The 16,374-nt window shown below is 53.0% G+C and overlaps 1 protein-coding gene across 1 annotated transcript in view; it reads left to right on the forward strand.

Moving 5' to 3' along the window:
* CDC42BPB (CDC42 binding protein kinase beta) overlaps positions 1-16,374 on the forward strand; it is a 99,972-nt gene that overhangs the window by 41,862 nt on the left and 41,736 nt on the right. The window contains exons 3-5 of the mRNA XM_020913531.2: positions 5,344-5,427; positions 7,551-7,646; positions 13,533-13,681. Coding sequence (XP_020769190.1) covers positions 5,344-5,427; positions 7,551-7,646; positions 13,533-13,681 — 329 coding nt within the window. The remainder of the gene's footprint in view (positions 1-5,343; positions 5,428-7,550; positions 7,647-13,532; positions 13,682-16,374) is intronic.

A 16,374-nucleotide genomic window follows, 5' to 3' on the forward strand; every position in this document is an offset into this window, starting at 1 on the left:
ATAAAATCTGAAAGATAGAATTAAGGAGAAAAAAAACAAAAGGTGGTACTGGTGAATCACCCTAAATATTGGCTGGACCAGAATAGTTCTGACAGAGTAAGTTTTTAAAATTATCCATTTGTCAGCTGAAAAAAGTCTTGGCAGTCATTTTAGAAAAAAAAAAGAACCACCGTCTTGGTGGTGCTCACTGTTGGTAGCCTGCCTGCCCGTCAGTCCTCGTTGGGCTGTGAGTCCAGGCGTGTATGTGTGTTTCGGGGGTGCAGAGAGCAGCCTGTGCACCCACGGTGGTCCTCGGCCGGAGCCGCTGACCTCCTGTCTCCGCGCCCAGCACCCTCCGTGGGCGGCCCACAGCGGGCCAGGATCTGGTGCGTTCGCAGGGGGCCCGTCACTGAACTGCAGTAATGCCGCTCCTTCGGTCTTGCCTCAGCGCTCCTGGGCCGGGAGCCACGCGTGTTGGTGAGCCAAGCGCTCGGTCACGTCCCAGCTGCATGTGTGCTCTGCCCGCCGGCGGCCCCGCTGGACATGACTCGAGTGCTGCAGACTGTGAGACGGCGTTCGCTTTGCGTGGCGTATACTTCACATGGGGCGAGATATACGCGGAAGGAGCAGAGCGGGGTTTAATGCGACGGCTTCTCTGCTCTGGAGTTCCTCATGACTGCTGGGGACTGGCGTTTGTTTTAGAAAGCATCTCAGCGTTTCTGATGGTTCTTGCGCTCCGAGCACCTGCCGACAGCCCTGCTGTAGCTGCAGGGCTTCGGTAGAATGCACAGAAGGAGCGTGCTTCCCGGAAAACTCTTCGGAATACCCGAGTGAGAGAGCCTGGCCTGCTAGCGCGAATGTGGGTGGCTGTGTGTCCTGCTCTTGTTTCTTCTTTGGAAACCCCCAGCCTCAGGTCAGACCCCAGCCCCACGCTCTGTGGGGGGCCTGTCATCCTCATACCTTCCTCTCCACCACTCCCCCCCCCCCCCCCCCCGCCCCCAGCCCTGAGAGCGGAACTCTCCAGGCCGCAGGTGGAGGGGGCTGCCTGCCACCGGGGGCAGCTCTGACCCGGGGCGACCCTGAGCAGGCTGTGGGCTGGGGCAGGACAGGGGGTTGTTGGCTGTTGCTTTCAGATACTGAGGTGTACCTCCCCGTGAGATGCACAGATCTGGGTGACCGGTTCCAGTTATGACAGGCGTCTGCTCCTCTGCAGCCAGCTCCCCAGTCAGTACAGAGCATCCTATTCCTGGGGAAGTCCTTCCCCTTTCTCCCCAGATCCCCCACCTCCTGGGAGCCCTGCCCTCCCCCAGCAGGGAGAGCTCTGCAGAAAAACAGCAGGTCTCTCTTCAAACTAAAACCCAGCTCCGTTCAGTATATCCTTCCACCGACCGTCTCCCCTGCACCAGGAGCGGGCAGTCTGCTGGGCACAGCGCTGGGCACCACGCTGGCCACACAGAGCTCCTCGCTGCCAGCAAGCCCTTCAGGGTGGAGGGCGGGAGGAGACCCCAGGGCAGGACAGGGATGGCCTTTGGGAGGAAAAACAAAAGCTCAGGAGAGGGCATGGTTGTGCCAGAATAGTTGCCAGTTATTTTTAGTGCTCTTCTTTGCCAAAGAACTTAATGCAAAAGTCAGTTTCTGATTTTCAAAGAGGATAACACTGATCACCTTTCAGTTCCTCCCAGATCAAGAGAGACGCATCCTTGGAGTCCAGCCTTTGCTCCCTCTCCAGGTTTAACAGCTTCCCTGTATGAGGCACACAGTCAGCCCGCCCTGGGCCCTGTGGTCTGGGCCCCCACACCAGCCCTCCCCACGCAGCTCATCTGGCCAGGTTTCCTGTGTCCATCAGGCTCACCTGCACACGAGTGGCGCCCTCGCCAGCGCAGCCGGAGTTCTGGGCTCTGTGACTCCCCTTCCCACCACCGCCCGTTGCTCCCTGGGGTGGTCTTGTCATCACGTGCCTGAAATGTGGCCCCATTTCGGTTTCTCTGTCTCCAAAGCACCAAGCGGATCGTGGAAATGAGGATGCCCTAATCATTGCTGTGTCCTGAGTGTTCCTCACACGTGGTTCTAATTGAATGATTGTTTCCTCGTGACAAACCAGGCATGGGGAGAGTCTGTGTGCAGATCTGCCCTGTGTGTGCAACTGTCCACAGACAGGTGTGTGTGCACCTTGCACAAGCAGGTGTGTGCACCTATGCCTCTGACAGCATGGTGGCACCATTCAAGAGCCCTGCCTGTAGGAAGAACTCGCAGAGTCTGCCTGGAGTGGAGTATGACCCTCTTATCTCAGAATTGTGGCAGAGCTCAGCGAAATTTCTAGGTTATTATTCAGCCAGGGCTTGGAGTCTCAGGGTGTTCGCTTGTTCTCGGCTCTGAACACGTCTGTCCTCCGCTCAGTGTGGAGAGGCGGCCCGGGAGGCTCCTCCAGCCCTGTACTGCAGTGGGGGTGTGGCCCACTCCCCAGCTTCCGAGGTGCGGTGCCCAGGGCCGTGGCTTTGGACGTGACGGCAGGTCCTGACCATGTGTCGGCCACCACAGGCCTCACGTGGTTTCACAGGCACAGAGAAGATGCGAGACTGAGGCGCAGAGCAGGGGGCCTGGCCCCACGGTGGGCTGTGGGGGGCAGCACTGACCCCTGCCTGACCCAAAGCCCGTGTGTCCAGCCACCCTGCCCTGCTGTCCCTTGTTCCTAGGATGACTTAAAGAAGCAAAGCTTTGAAAGCTTTGTTTAGAAACAGGTTCAAATTAACAGAACAGCTGTGTGCATAGAACGGTTCAGAGATCAGCCCGGCCCTTTGCTCAGATGCCCTTTTGTTGACGTTTTATCTCAGTTTCTCGGTCACATTATAACTGTGCTGCTTCTGCTTGAGCTCCCTCCGCCCTCCTTCTCTGCCTCTGTGTGTGTGTTAACAGAACCGTTGTGCGTGTTATCTGAGAGTGGTCTGTGCCCTGGCAGGGCTCCTCTGCAGAGCCACATTCTCTTGTGATCTGTGTCTCATTCCCGCAAGGTCTGGATCGTCACTGACGCTTCTCATTTTCAGAATCTCATTCTTTCCCTCAAAGGTTAGCAGCTCTACCCAGCTTGTCAGGTTAGACCATTTCTGTACTAAGTACTACATAGTTTTGGGGGTTTTTCTTCCACTTGATATCTCACCCACCCAAATTATATAGTTATATAATTCCCAGGAAGAAATAGACACTCCTCACTTGATGACAGAGTGTGTGCCCAGAGTTCCTGTTCTTAGACAAGTTGGAGAGCCCACTAAACATTCATTTGTTGTTGTTATTTGTTATTATTAGTTTATTCAGAGCTGTAGCAAGTTTGGTCAGTGGTTTCTAAACCGGCAGTGGACAGATAGCAGCTTAGGTGTGGTGTGAGGGGAGCAGCTCTTGGAGTGGCAGTGATGGGGTGAAGGGGGTGAGGGCCAGAGGGTGGTCATGGGCACTCGTGCAGAGGGGGCCCTGGCTGGGAGCCCAGCAGTGCAGGGCACGCACCTCCGACCCTCTGCAGGCTCTGGGAGGATTATATCTGATTGTGACCATCATTGCAAGACAGTCCTTCCCAGCACACGCCTGAGGGCGTGAGGCTCTGCCCCTTCTTGGTTGTGTTGTTTAACCCCTCTGCGCCTCCGGTGGCACACCTGTGAAGATAGGAGAAATAGCCCCATCTAGGACTGTGGAGAGGGTGAGCTGAGAGAGAGTGGGTCCACTGCTCGGCACGGCTCTGGGCGCAGGCGGTGTTCCGTGCGTGTCAGCTCCTGTGGCCGCTGCAGTGCTGTGGCTGTGTGGTGGTGATTAGAAAGCAGGGGAATAAGTGGCTCACTTTCGGAACTCTCGGCCCCATCCCTGGGTGTGGCAGCCCCCGGCAGCAGAGCCCAGGTGCAGGGTCAGCATCACTGCTTATGGTTTTGTGATGGGGACTTAGGGCAGTGAGTGAGTGATTTATTTATATCGGGTCGGATGTGCCATACGACGGTGCAGACATCGCATCTCGTGTGCCTCAATGGAAGAATTCATCTAAGGGGACCAGAAGTCCAAGAGGACTTCCTGGACAAAGTGGCATTTGAGTTGTCCCTTGAAGAATATGGCTGACAGCCAGCATTTTGAGGGCTAATAACTATGTGCCTAAACCATCCTGAGCCATGTTGAACATGTCGAGTCTTTTGATTCACACAGCAGTCTTAGGCTGGTCCTGCTGTTGTCCATTTTCTAGTTGTAGAAACGGGGGCACAAAGAGGTGAATCTGCCCTGGTTACACTTTGGAGCCCCCTGTAGGGAAAGAGCAAATTAGCCAAGACGGTGGTGGTCAGGCTCTCTTGTCCCACAGCCTCTCACCCTGCGTTTATAAATACATGGTTATATAACAGCTGAGATCGCATACAGCACCACACATGCGTGTCATGACGCACCTCATGGGCCACTTTTGTTCTATAAACATATATAAGCTCCACCTGAAAAGCCCTTGCAGCTACATTGTGGTCTGTGGTGGGGCTGCTGCACCAGCCCAGAGAGAACATGTCTGTGGGTCCTACGGCTCCTCCAGTTTTCTTCCAGTTTCCCCACTTGTGCCTTGCCCACACTGGGTTCAGCGAACATTGAGATACAGCAAGACATCCCCTACCCCAGTTACTCGCCCGGAGGCGAGTCCTGGTGCATGCATGCAGGGCTGGCCGTGGGACTGAGAGTTAAGAGGTGGGGTGGGTGTGCAGGGAGATGAAGCCCCAGAATGCAAGAGGGGAGCTTGGGAGCCCCTGACAGAATGCAAAGCCATCGCTATGCAAATGCCCAGACCCCAGAGAGGCCAGCAGACCGCGTGCTCCGGTGCTTCAGCTCCAAAGTGATGGGGGCCAAGCCAGCAACCGAGGTCATCCAGGCCGCATGTGGCTAGAACCGACTTTTTTTTTAATCAATTCATTTTTATTTTTGTTTACACTGGGCCTTTGTTGCTGCTCGGGCTTTCTTTAGCTGCGAGAGAGCAAGCGGCTGCTCTAGGTTGTGGTGCTCAGACTTCTCCCTGTGGTGGCCTCCCCTGTTTCCGAGCGCGGGGCGGGGGCTTGGGGATTATCACGCGCAGGCTTTAGTTGCCCCGAGGCACGTGCAGCCTTCCCAGACCGGGGATTGGACCTGTGTCCCCAGCGTTGGCAGGTGGATTCTTACCCATTGTGTCACCAGGGAAGTCCTAAAGTCAAATTTTGATGCTTAAAAGGGCAAATCTTTACTTACATAGAAAACTTTACTTTGCTTAACAGCTTGTTTTCCAGGGTTTCCAGGCAACTGAGTTTTCACTGTAATTAATGAAATGTGCTGCTGACCTTTTTGTGCTTCGTTAACTGAATTTTTGTTGAACTCTCATTTGTATGACAGGTTGCTGTTGTTAAAATGAAGAACACTGAACGAATATACGCCATGAAAATCCTCAACAAGTGGGAGATGCTGAAAAGAGCAGAGGTTAGTGTGATGCCTTGAATAAATCGGTAAACAGGCTGTTTCTCTGTCAGGAGAGGTCTGATGAAGCCCAGCAGGTGAGAGCCACAGTCCTCACACGTCTGGGTCTTCCTTCCTTCTGTCCATCCTTCCCTGCTTCTGTCCGTCCTTCCTTCCTTCTGTCTGTCCTTCCCTCCTTCTGTCCGTCCTTCCCTCCTTGACGAGAGTCGCTGCTTTCTGTGGTCAGGACCTCAGCCCCTCACACCCATCCCTCCCTGTGTCAGCTCCTGACCAGCTGCCTCTCTCTTGAGCGCCCCCTTGGGTGTGTCTGCGGGGGCAGCGACCAGTGGTTAGGACTCCCGAGCTTCCACTGCCCGGGGCGTGGGTTCAGTCCCTGTCTGGGAGCTGAGATGCCACGTGCCTGGCGCAGCCAGGAAAAAACCCTCGGGTGTCTTGTCTCAGTTCTGCTCCTTGTGCAGAAGGGATTCTTGAATCTGGGAATGTTTTGCCATCCCTCCTCTAGGGAGGGAAGGTTAGAAATAAAAGTAGGTGACCGCTGCATGGCAGCCTGTTTCTTTCTTCCTCGTCCACTTGGGTGGCGGCTGTTTCGTGCCCCTGGCCTCGCTCTCCCCGCCCCCCCCCCGACACCCCCAGAGGGCTCAGGCTCCCCGCTGGCACTCAGCAGACCCGCCTCCTCTGCACCCAGGCCGCGGCTGCCCTTTGTCTGCCCCGGGCACTCCCCTCCAGAACCACCACCTCCTCCTCTGCAAATTCCTTCTCATCCCATCACTCTGAGCCCTCCTGGTCACTCCAGGTGGCCCCTTCGCCCTTTCCCTGGATGTTTACCTGCCGACGCTAGTGGCCACGCTGTGTGGACAGTGCACACCGCTGCTGACGGCCACGCGGCTCTCCTGAGCGCAGGCTGTCCCTCCCGCCTCACACCCTGCTGGCATCAGGTCTGTCCTCTTAAACCACATGTGGCTTCTTGCCTCCCCTGCCCACACTGGTGTCCTCTTTCCGGCTGCAACACCCATCACAAGGTCTTACACATGTCATTGTTCAAATGTGTGTTGGTTGATTGCGTTGTCACTGATGTTGTGGTCACCCAGACTCGAAATGCAGGCGTCCCATGACTCGGCCTTCTCTGCCTCCTTCCTGGCCCCGCCCTGTCCACTCCATGTCCCCCCCCCAGCCCCGCCCTGTCCACTCTGCGTCCCCCCCGGCCTGCCCCGTCCACTCCGAGTCCCCCCCTCCCCACCCACTCCGCATCCCCCTTCCGTCTTCACCCATCACCAACGGCCCCCAGCAGCCCTCCTTCCTGTCATTGCTGGCAGGTTGGCAAACACAGGAAAATCATTGGAGCAGTTCTCAGAGGGAAAAGCTACTATTACATGAAAGTTATGGGACCGAATAAAGTGCTTGGGGAAAGAAATACTAGTAGCAAATTCTATTGAAGTTTAAATTTTTACGGAAGTGATTGATTTATAAAAGATGCTACCTGGGCCATATGTAATGTAACTTGTTATGTTAATCTAGAGTGAAATGTGCATGTAGCATAAACGTTAAAAATTGTAAAAGCTTTAGGGGGAGATGACTCTCACCTTATCACACTAGTCATGGTGCATGAGCACATTTAAAGAGTTGAATATTGCTTTTTAATTTAAACCTGGTTACACAGAACCTATGATTGGCATACTGTGCACCAAGTCCAAGTGTGAGCTGGGCTGAACCTCGCATGTTGGCCCTGGAAGGGGCGTATGGAGGGGTGGGTGCAAGCCCCCTGTGGGGAGGTAATTTCTCAGCAGCCCTGACACTCTCGGGGTGGGGCCACAGGGGCAGGAGAGAGCAGAGATCCCGCTGCTGCTGTGGGCGCCCAGGAGTAGGTGGGAGCCCTCGTGGGGCGATGCCATGCGCCTGGTCCCTGTGTCCTGGAGGGCGGGGGCCGTGGCCTCGGAGCCTCTGTCCACTCAGATCCTGCATCTGCTCAGATCCTGCGTCCACTCAGAGCCTGTGTCTGCTCAGAGCCTCCATCCACTGCAGGGCTGGAGGGCAGGGGCTGTGGCCTCGGAGCCTGCGTCCGCTCGGGGCTGCGCCCTCAGGCGTTTTCCCAGTGAACACAGCCTGGCTTTCTCCCCACTTCCTCACAGACGGCCTGTTTCCGGGAGGAGCGTGACGTGCTGGTGAATGGGGACTGTCAGTGGATCACCACGCTGCACTACGCCTTCCAGGATGAGAACTACCTGGTAGGTGTGGGCCCCGCGGACCCTGTCCCGTGACATCAAGCAGGGCTTCTGACTCGTGTGTGCCGCCGTGAAAACGAGTACGGCTCTCTGGGACTGTCGTTGCCTAAGTGTGTGTGACGGTAAAACCGAGGGTTGGTTTCAGTGTGGTCATCAGGTGGACTTTTTCTCTCTGATCATTAAATAACATGCTTATTTTTTTCACTTGGTCTTTTATGAAATGGGGGTTTTCTATCTTGAATTATATGTAAGAATAAGAAACTGTGGAAATTCAGAACGTTGGAACCTTGGACCGAGTGGCTTTTTCTGTCGCGTTTCCTGACGGTCACATCGGGCGGCAGGTGCTCTTTGCAGCCCTCCCCGCTGGGGCTGCTGGCGTAGGTTGGGGTGTGACTCTTGGTCCCCCTGTTCTTGTCATCTGTTCTGACTGGAGCTGGGGCTCACTTGCCGTGTCAGCTCATCACGTGGTGACTCGCACGTGTGGGAGAACAGGTGCAGAAGACACACGGATGACTGACAAACACGTGAGAAGATGCTCAACGTCACTCGTCATCAGAGAAATGCAAATCAAAACCACAGGGAGGTACCATTTCACGCCAGTCACAACAGGTGCTGTCGAAAAGTCTACAGACAGTAAATACTGGAGAGGGCGTGGAGAAGAGGGAACCTCTTACACCCGTGGTGGGAATGCAAACTAGTACAGCCACTGTGGAGAGTAGTGTGGAGATTCCTTAAAAAACTGGAAATAGAACTGCCATACGACCCAGCAATACCACTACTGGGCATACACACCGAGGAAACCAGAATTGAAAGAGACACTTGTACCCCAATGTTCATCACAGCACTGTTTACAATAGCCAGGACATGGAGCCAACCTAGATGTCCATCGGCAGATGAGTGGATAAGAAAGCTGTGGTACATATACACAATGGAATATTACTCAGCTATTAAAAAAACACACATTTGAATCAGTTCTGTTGAGGTGAATGAAACTGGAGCCTATTATATAGAGTCAAATAAGTCAGAAAGAAAAACACCAGTACAGTATATTAATGCATGTATATGGAATTTAGAAAGCTGGTAACGACAATCCTATATGTGAGATACCAAAAGAGACGCAGATAAAAAGAACAAACTTTTGGACTCTGGAGGAGGTGAGGGTGGGATGATTTGAGAGAATGGCATTGAAACATGTATGTTACCATATGTGAAACAGATGACCAGTCCAGGTTCAATGCCTGAGACAGGGTGCCCAGGGCCAGTGCACGGGGACCACCCAGAGGGATGGGATGGGGAGGGAGGGGGTAGGGGGGGTTCAGGATGGTGGGGACACATGTACACCTGTGGCTGATTCATGTCAGTGTATGGCAAAAACCACCACAATATTGTAAAGTAACTAGTCTCCAGTTACAATAAATTAATTTTAAAAAATGAACAGGAAAGGGCAACCAGTTTGGAGTGAAAGGTAAATGAGACCTTTGGCTCGGGCCCCGAGTGACTCATGATGGCTTTGTTAAGACTTTTAACTCTGAGAAGGACTTTCCAGCTTTGCCTGAACCTGGGAAACTGGTCTCAGCCCGGCTCCTCCGCCTGGGGAGCAGCCGGCACATTTCCCCAGCAGCAGCCGCACAGGGCTTGCAGGTCAGGGCCTCAGGTGACATGTGAGTTCACTCTCAGTAGTGGACTCCCTGTGCTTCCAGAAAGTGGGGTCATGTAGAATTTTTTTTTTTGTTTATCTTAAAATAATATCTTTCAGACCTCAGAGAAATCCCTTAGATTCAGTAGGCCAGAACTAGGTAACATGGTATGTTAGACTCTTTATTTAGAATTGAAAACATACATGTTTGTTTTGAGGGGGGACAGCTGGGGTTTATTGGACACAGCCTGTGGGTTATCAGTCAGTCTTCCCGGTGGCCAGGCGAGTCAGACATCCGTGGTTTTTCACCACCGTATGAACAGTTTCTGGGGCAAGGGGAGAGGACATCACTTATCCCAGGTTACCACACAGATCCAGGGTCGGTGCTGGGACTTGGTCCCTGCCCTCTGGCAGCAGGGGGGCCTGGGGCCGTCTCTCTTATCAGCCCCTGCTTCCAGATGAGTGTCACTGCCTCGAGTGGACTGTCTCCAGTTCACTTCCTGTTTTGTTAAGAGCTGAATGAAGTCTCTAAGGAGTACTAGGAAGAAGGAAGACCACATTTTTTTTTTTTCCCCTAATACTTTTCCTGCAACCAGCACAGCGTATTGCCGGCTTATTCTGAGTCATGATGGCCAGTTAGGGATTCCCGGGGAGTGTGGGGGGCTGCCCCTTCCGAGGTGCAGGGAGGGCCGCGAGATGAGGCAGGTGGGGCCCGGGGCTGCCTGCTGGGAACCCCGGGCTGCTGGCCGGACTTGGCTCCCACCTCCACCACCCAGCGGTGCTCTTCACGAGCAGTTATTGCCTTGTGGGAAGGATGTGAGGAGGAACAAGGCAGGAAGCGGGCAGCCTGAGCCCCGCTGGGCACGAGGGGTGTCGTGATGGGGAGACCACCTGCAGAGCCCGTCCGTGTCACAGCTTCTGCTGTGGACATCTAAACTGGGCGTTTCCTAGAAATTAAAGCTGTTTCACCAGTCTGAAAGGGCGTTGCCTTGTTGACTGGAGTCAGGGTCCTATGTTACGTGACAGGTGAAATAGCCGGTCGCTTTCTCTGCTTCCAGAAATGAGTTTCTATTCGCCTGCCTATAAGCCCTTGCAGGTTCCTTTTCCTGTAAACTTGTTTTCCAGGAGCCCACTGGTCATTTCTGGCTCTGCTGTGATACACTTTCTGACTTTCTCTTCAGATTTCTAGGTGGACAAGGAAACATTGGAGGCCCGGCCAGCCATGGCGCTGCCTGCCCCCACCGGTACCTTTAGGGACCGAAGGTCCCGGCCGCTCATTCCCTGGCTCTGCCTCACCCCACGTGTCCAGCCGCAGGTGCCGTGGTCTTTTCCCGGGTTACCTGCCCTCTGTCGGGTGGTCTCCGCTTCCACCCTCCCACGCGCCGTCAGCCCCACCTCCTGCCCAGCCCGCTCTGGTCCTGCTCTCCTCCCGCCGGTCCACGTGCACAGGGCAGCCAGGGGAAGCCACGATCTGTGTTGCTCGGAGTGGGGCCCAGCCTCCCCCCTGCACGCGCCTCACTCGCTGGCTCTTTTCTCTCAGACCCTTTGTCTGGCAGGCAGCCCCTGGCCGGGCCAGCTCCCTCCTGCCCTCAGAGCCCCCTGCCCCCAGGATCTGCACAGGGACCCCTGTGCGGGTAAATAGCGGTGGGGCCTCTGACACCTGCAGTTGGGTTTCTCCTGGCCCGTCGCTCTGAATTCCATGTTCCCCTCCCTCCGAGTGATGCCAGCCCCATGAGGGACCCGTGGCCGAGCAGGTGCCAAGTCTGCTGCTGAGACGGGGAGTGAGCGGATGCCACGCTGGTCTTTCTGTCGCAGCCAGGGTGTTTGTCCCCTCCGTGTGCTGCCGCCCCTGGAGAGCCGGTGTCTCCTCCTGTGCTGGCGTGTGCGCCTCTCAACGTTATTTGTGAAGTCTGTCTAATTTTGGAGGGGGAGGATTTCTCACAAAAAGTTTCCTCTAGGAAGTTGTCATTCTGGTCTATCTTCTGAAGAAGATAGTCTGTTTTTCATAATCAAAGAAGTTTGTTATTTCCACATTTTTAAAAAATGAAGTTGGCGTCTTCTGCCCGTGCCAATTTGTGGTCCGTTCGAAGAGTGTCCAGTGCTGGGCGTCCTGTCGCCCTGTCCCCGCATACTTGCTCCCCTCCTTGCACTGTTCACAGCTCTTAACTGCCCTTGGCCCTGGGGGAGTTGAATCCCCCATGGAGTCCAGAATCAGGCAAGTCACCAGCAGCAGTTGGTATAATTGCTGCTGGCATCACTCAGATGAGCTGTGACTGCCCCCGAGGTTCCCAGGCAGAGGAAGCAGGTCAGGTGCAGGTGACAGAGCTTCCCTGGCATGGTGACCGCTCAGCTCACCAGGGAGCACAGCCCGTGAACAGGCCGCAGCGTGTGCTGAGCCCATGTGGGGCCGGAGCCCAAGGTGCTATCTCTCACACGAATTGTCCTCCACTCACGTGTGCAAGCACCAGCCCCGCATGGAGCAGACCCTCGGGAGACGGAGGCTCACCTCGTGCCTGTGGGCTGGGCCCTCCAGTGAGACGCTGTGGATGTGTGTCTGTCTTCTCTTACCTCGGCTGCCTTTGCTGTAGGGGAAATTTCCATAAACACTTTTCTTTTCCAAGTTTGTATCTCATTAGACTCTCACGTTATCTATGAATCAAAAACTATTTTAATTTCCAGTTCTTTATAACATATGGGACTTCCTTCTCTTTTATTCTTCAGATATTTTGCAAATATTGTTTACTCTTCTTTAACCCAGTTAAGAAATGGGTGGAAGAACTGATTAGACATTTTTCCAGGGAGGAAATGCAGATGGCCAACAGGTACATGGAAAGATGCTCTTCATCTCTAGTCATCAGGGCAATGCAAATCAAAACCACAGCGAGATGTCACCTCACACCTGTCAGAGTGGCTGTCATTGAAAAGAACATACATAACAAGTACTGGCGAGGTTGTGGAGAAAGGGGAGCCCTTGCACTCTGTTGGTGGGAGTGTGAACTGGCGCCGCCGCTGTGGGGGACGGAGTGTGAACTGGCGCGGCCGCTGTGGGGGACGGAGTGTGAACTGGCGCGGCCGCTGTGGGGGACGGAGTGTGAACTGGCGCGGCCGCTGTGGGGGACGGAGTGTGAACTGGCGCGGCCGCTGTGGGGGACGGAGTGTGAACTGGCGCGGCCGCTGTGGGGGACGGAGTGTGAACTGGCGCGGCCGCTGTGGGGGACGGAGTGTGAACTGGCGCGGCCACTGTGGGGGACAGAATGGCAGTCGCTCAAAAACTAAAAATAGAAATACCACGTGACCCAGCAGTTCCCCTTCTAGGTATATATCCCGAAAAAAGCAAACCACTGATTTGAGAAGACACACCCACCCCGGTGTTCATAGAATTTTTCTATAGTTGCCAGCGTAGGTGTCCATCAGCAGATGAATGGGCGAAGAAGATGTGGTCGTGTGTGCCCGCTCACTCACTCACACACACGCACAATGGAATACTACTCAGCCATAAAAAAGAACAAAATTTTGTCATTTGTAGGAATATAGATGGACTTGGAGGGTATTATGCTAAATGAAATAAGTCAGAGAAAGACAAATACTGTATATGTCCCTCATATGTGGAATCTAAAAAATACAATATAAACTGGTAAACATAACAAAAAAGAAGCAGTCTTGCAGAGAACAAACCAGTGGTCACTATTAGGGACAGTGAAGGAGGAAGGGTGATAGAAGAGCAGGACTAAGAAGGGAAGTTTTCATGAGATTATATGTATGTAAAAATGTATGTATGAAATTATGTGTATGGAACTTGAAACTTGTGAAGCACTATAGAATAAAAGAACCATTCAATAAAAACAAGGGATTGGGGTAAAACATTTCGAAGAATATGAAAAAAAGATTTCTACAAATCAGTACTAACACACTGCTAGTTTGCATAGGAAGATGTAGCAATATCAAGAAATCAACAGTCCTCTCATCAATTTGTAAATTGAGTGTGGCTTCTATACTGATGCCATCCGGTTGTGTTGTGCAGACAGAAATTTTATTGGCAAGAATAGATACTTATTGCGCTCTGTTCCCTGGCGGATGTGTCACTTCGCACCTAGCAGTATCTCAAGGTCCACATTCCGGGGGCGCGTGTTGGGCCACAGGAGCCACTCGGGAGCCATCCCTCCAGACCCTGCGGGTCCAGATGCTCTGCGGCGGGAGCGTGGCCTCTGTTAGGTCTGGTGGTGATGGATGCTGTCTTCTCTGCCCATTTCCAGTACTTGGTCATGGATTACTACGTAGGTGGCGATTTACTGACCCTGCTCAGTAAATTTGAGGACAAACTTCCAGAAGATATGGCAAGATTCTACATTGGTGAAATGGTGTTGGCCATCGATTCCATCCATCAGCTTCATTATGTGCACAGGTAATCACCTTGTTATGTGTTTTATGGAAACCACCATTAACATGTTAAAGCAGAACTTTCAGAGCCCCAGTGCCAAGCTCTGCGGAGAGTTTGGGAGGTTGGGGTCCTCCCTTTGGCTGCCATGATGTGGGGTGCCTTCCCAGGTCGCAGCTCTGTGGCCACTGCTGTCAGCTGAGGTCACCTTGTCCTTTGGTGTCTGCCTGCCATTGGCTCGTGCTCTGCCCTGCCCGCCCCCCAGAGCTCGTTTCCTGGTCACCCACAGAACATTAGGGGGGTTGAGTTGAGGGGGCTCCTATCACAGCAGCATAAAGGACTCAAACGAGTGTAACTGCTCCTGCATGGCAGATGGGGGTGGCAGCGTGGAGCAGGCCCCCTCCTGCTCGCCACACGGCCCCTGCCCTCCGCCACCAGGACAGCAGTCCTAGTCATTGCCCAGCCTGCACCTCTGTGTCCGTCTCGTTCTGCTGTTTAAGACAGGGATTCAGTCCTGTGGGGTTGGGGGGAGGGGGCGGGGGTTGTTGGTTCTGTTTTACTGCTTTTCATCAGAGTGTTTCATGGCGATAGTTTTAGAAATTCAAATAGTTGTACAGGGCTTACAGCAAAACATGCGTGTTCAGTCCTGCCCCACCCTGACGCCCCTGCCACAGGTAACTATCGTCAATTTGTAGTTGTTTCTTCTGGTATTTGCTTTCATATTTACAACTAACAGAAATGTATTTCTGTTGCTGCTGCATATTGTGGGGTGGGGGTCTTAGAGCATGTCTGTTTAAGTGGAGGTTTGACTCTTTTACATAAGTACATCCCTCTCATCCCTCCTTCCCACCTGGTCCCAGTTAATGTGTAGTTCCCCCCTTGAACACCGTGAGTGTGAACTGCACAGGTCGCAGATTGTACACTGGCTTCTTTCACTAAGTACTTTCTATGCCTCTGAGCTTGTCGGGGATTTTCCTGACCAGATGCAGTTCGTGCTCCTGGGGTAGCGATGCGATGGTGCCCAGTGTCGAAGGAACAGCCCTTCAAGTCCTGCCACGAGTGTGACCCTGTTGCCCTGGGAGGGGGCGGCTTGCCAGGGACCATGCAGTCCTGCCCAGGGCGCAGGTCTCCATGTCACAGGCAGCCCAGGGTGCTGCCCCCATAGCAGGTGCTGCTTTCAGGGCAGTGAGGTTTGGGCCAGAGTCACTCTTCTCTTTCCTGTGTTCTGTAATGTCATTATGCCTGCTTTTATAACAGTCACTGTTCTTGTTTTCAACATCAGATTTTATACTCTTCTTGATGGAACTTTGCTTAATTCACTACAGAGAGATTTGTAGTTGTCACAGATCTCCAGGGAAATTAATTTGACTGCCTTTTGAACAGTTTATTCTTTCCTATTTTTCCCTAAGTAGATAGCTTTCTGCTCATTTTCTTAATTGGTTGTGTAGAAGCTTTGCTCTATCTTTTTAACTTTAGGGCATAGTAGGAAAATTAAAATACATAATTTGACGTTTTTTCCCTTAAAGTCAACGCAATATTCAGACTAAGTGCTTGAATGACCTAGTCTGAAAACAGACGAGCTCGCAGAGTTAGACAGCACAGGAGTTCAGTCCTGCCCCCACTTCAGGGGTGTGCCCGAGTAAGTTAAGGCTGCCTGTGGTGGGGCCAGAGTGAGTGACTCCCATCAGAACCATGGACTCGATGGGCAGGTGCAGACCGTAGCTTTGGGCCCCTTTCCCGTGGGAGGATGTGGGCCACGGCGACTTCTTCAGGCAGTGCCCACCAGCCCGGCTCCTGCAGACAGAGCGGCTGCGCCCCGGCCTTGGCAGCTGGACCCCTGCGAGGCCCGCTGCAGGAAGCAGCGGGGACCTCCGACCCAGAGCCGAGCTCCCCAGTGGGCGCTGCCCTTGCAGGAGGTCAGCCTCGGAAAGCAGCAGAGTGGAGACCAAGAGGCTCAGGCTCCCAGGGGTTGCAGCCGGGCAGGGTTTTGTTTTTAATTTTAACATTTCCATTCAACTGTTTGTTTAAAAAAAAAAATTATTTACTTGGCTGCGCCAGGTCTTATTTGCGACACGAGGGATGTGGTTCCCTGATCAGGGATTGACCTCAGGCCCCCCGCATTGGGGGCCCAGAGTCTTAAGCCACTCCAGGGAAGTCCCACGGGCAGATTTTTTAAATGTGTTAAATTTATTGGTTGTTTTCTTCTAATGGTTTCATTTTTTACATAAACTCCATTTGGAGTTTGTTCTAATATAAAGAATGGATCTGATTTTATCTTTAATTAAAAGGCTGTTCAGTTGTTCCAGCATGAACTTAATTTATTTGTGTCTTTGCCCACTGATCTGAGGTAGTGTCTTTAATGATATGCTTAGTTTCTATATGTGTTTGGTCTGTCCTGGACATTCTATTCTGTTCCGTTGTCTTTCTGTCTCTGCTCTGGGACCACGTCATGGAGGCTTGAAATTCCATGGGGGCTAAGTCCCCCATCACACCTCTTTCTTTTCAGTGTTTTCCTAGCTATTCTAACATGCTGGTTGTTCCATATCAACTTCAATATCAACTGGTCTGGCTGCAAAAACAGCAGGACACTTACTTACTTATTTTTGAATTTGATGGGCCCTTCAGTCTGCAGATTCAGGTTGTTTTTGTTTTTTTTTTTTTTTTTTTTACTTCTGGAAAGTTGTCCTGGGCTCCAGCTTCAGCTGTGACGTTTTATTGTT

Source organism: Odocoileus virginianus, chromosome 16, assembly GCF_023699985.2.
Source record: "Odocoileus virginianus isolate 20LAN1187 ecotype Illinois chromosome 16, Ovbor_1.2, whole genome shotgun sequence".
In the NCBI taxonomy this organism is placed as follows: domain Eukaryota; kingdom Metazoa; phylum Chordata; class Mammalia; order Artiodactyla; family Cervidae; genus Odocoileus; species Odocoileus virginianus.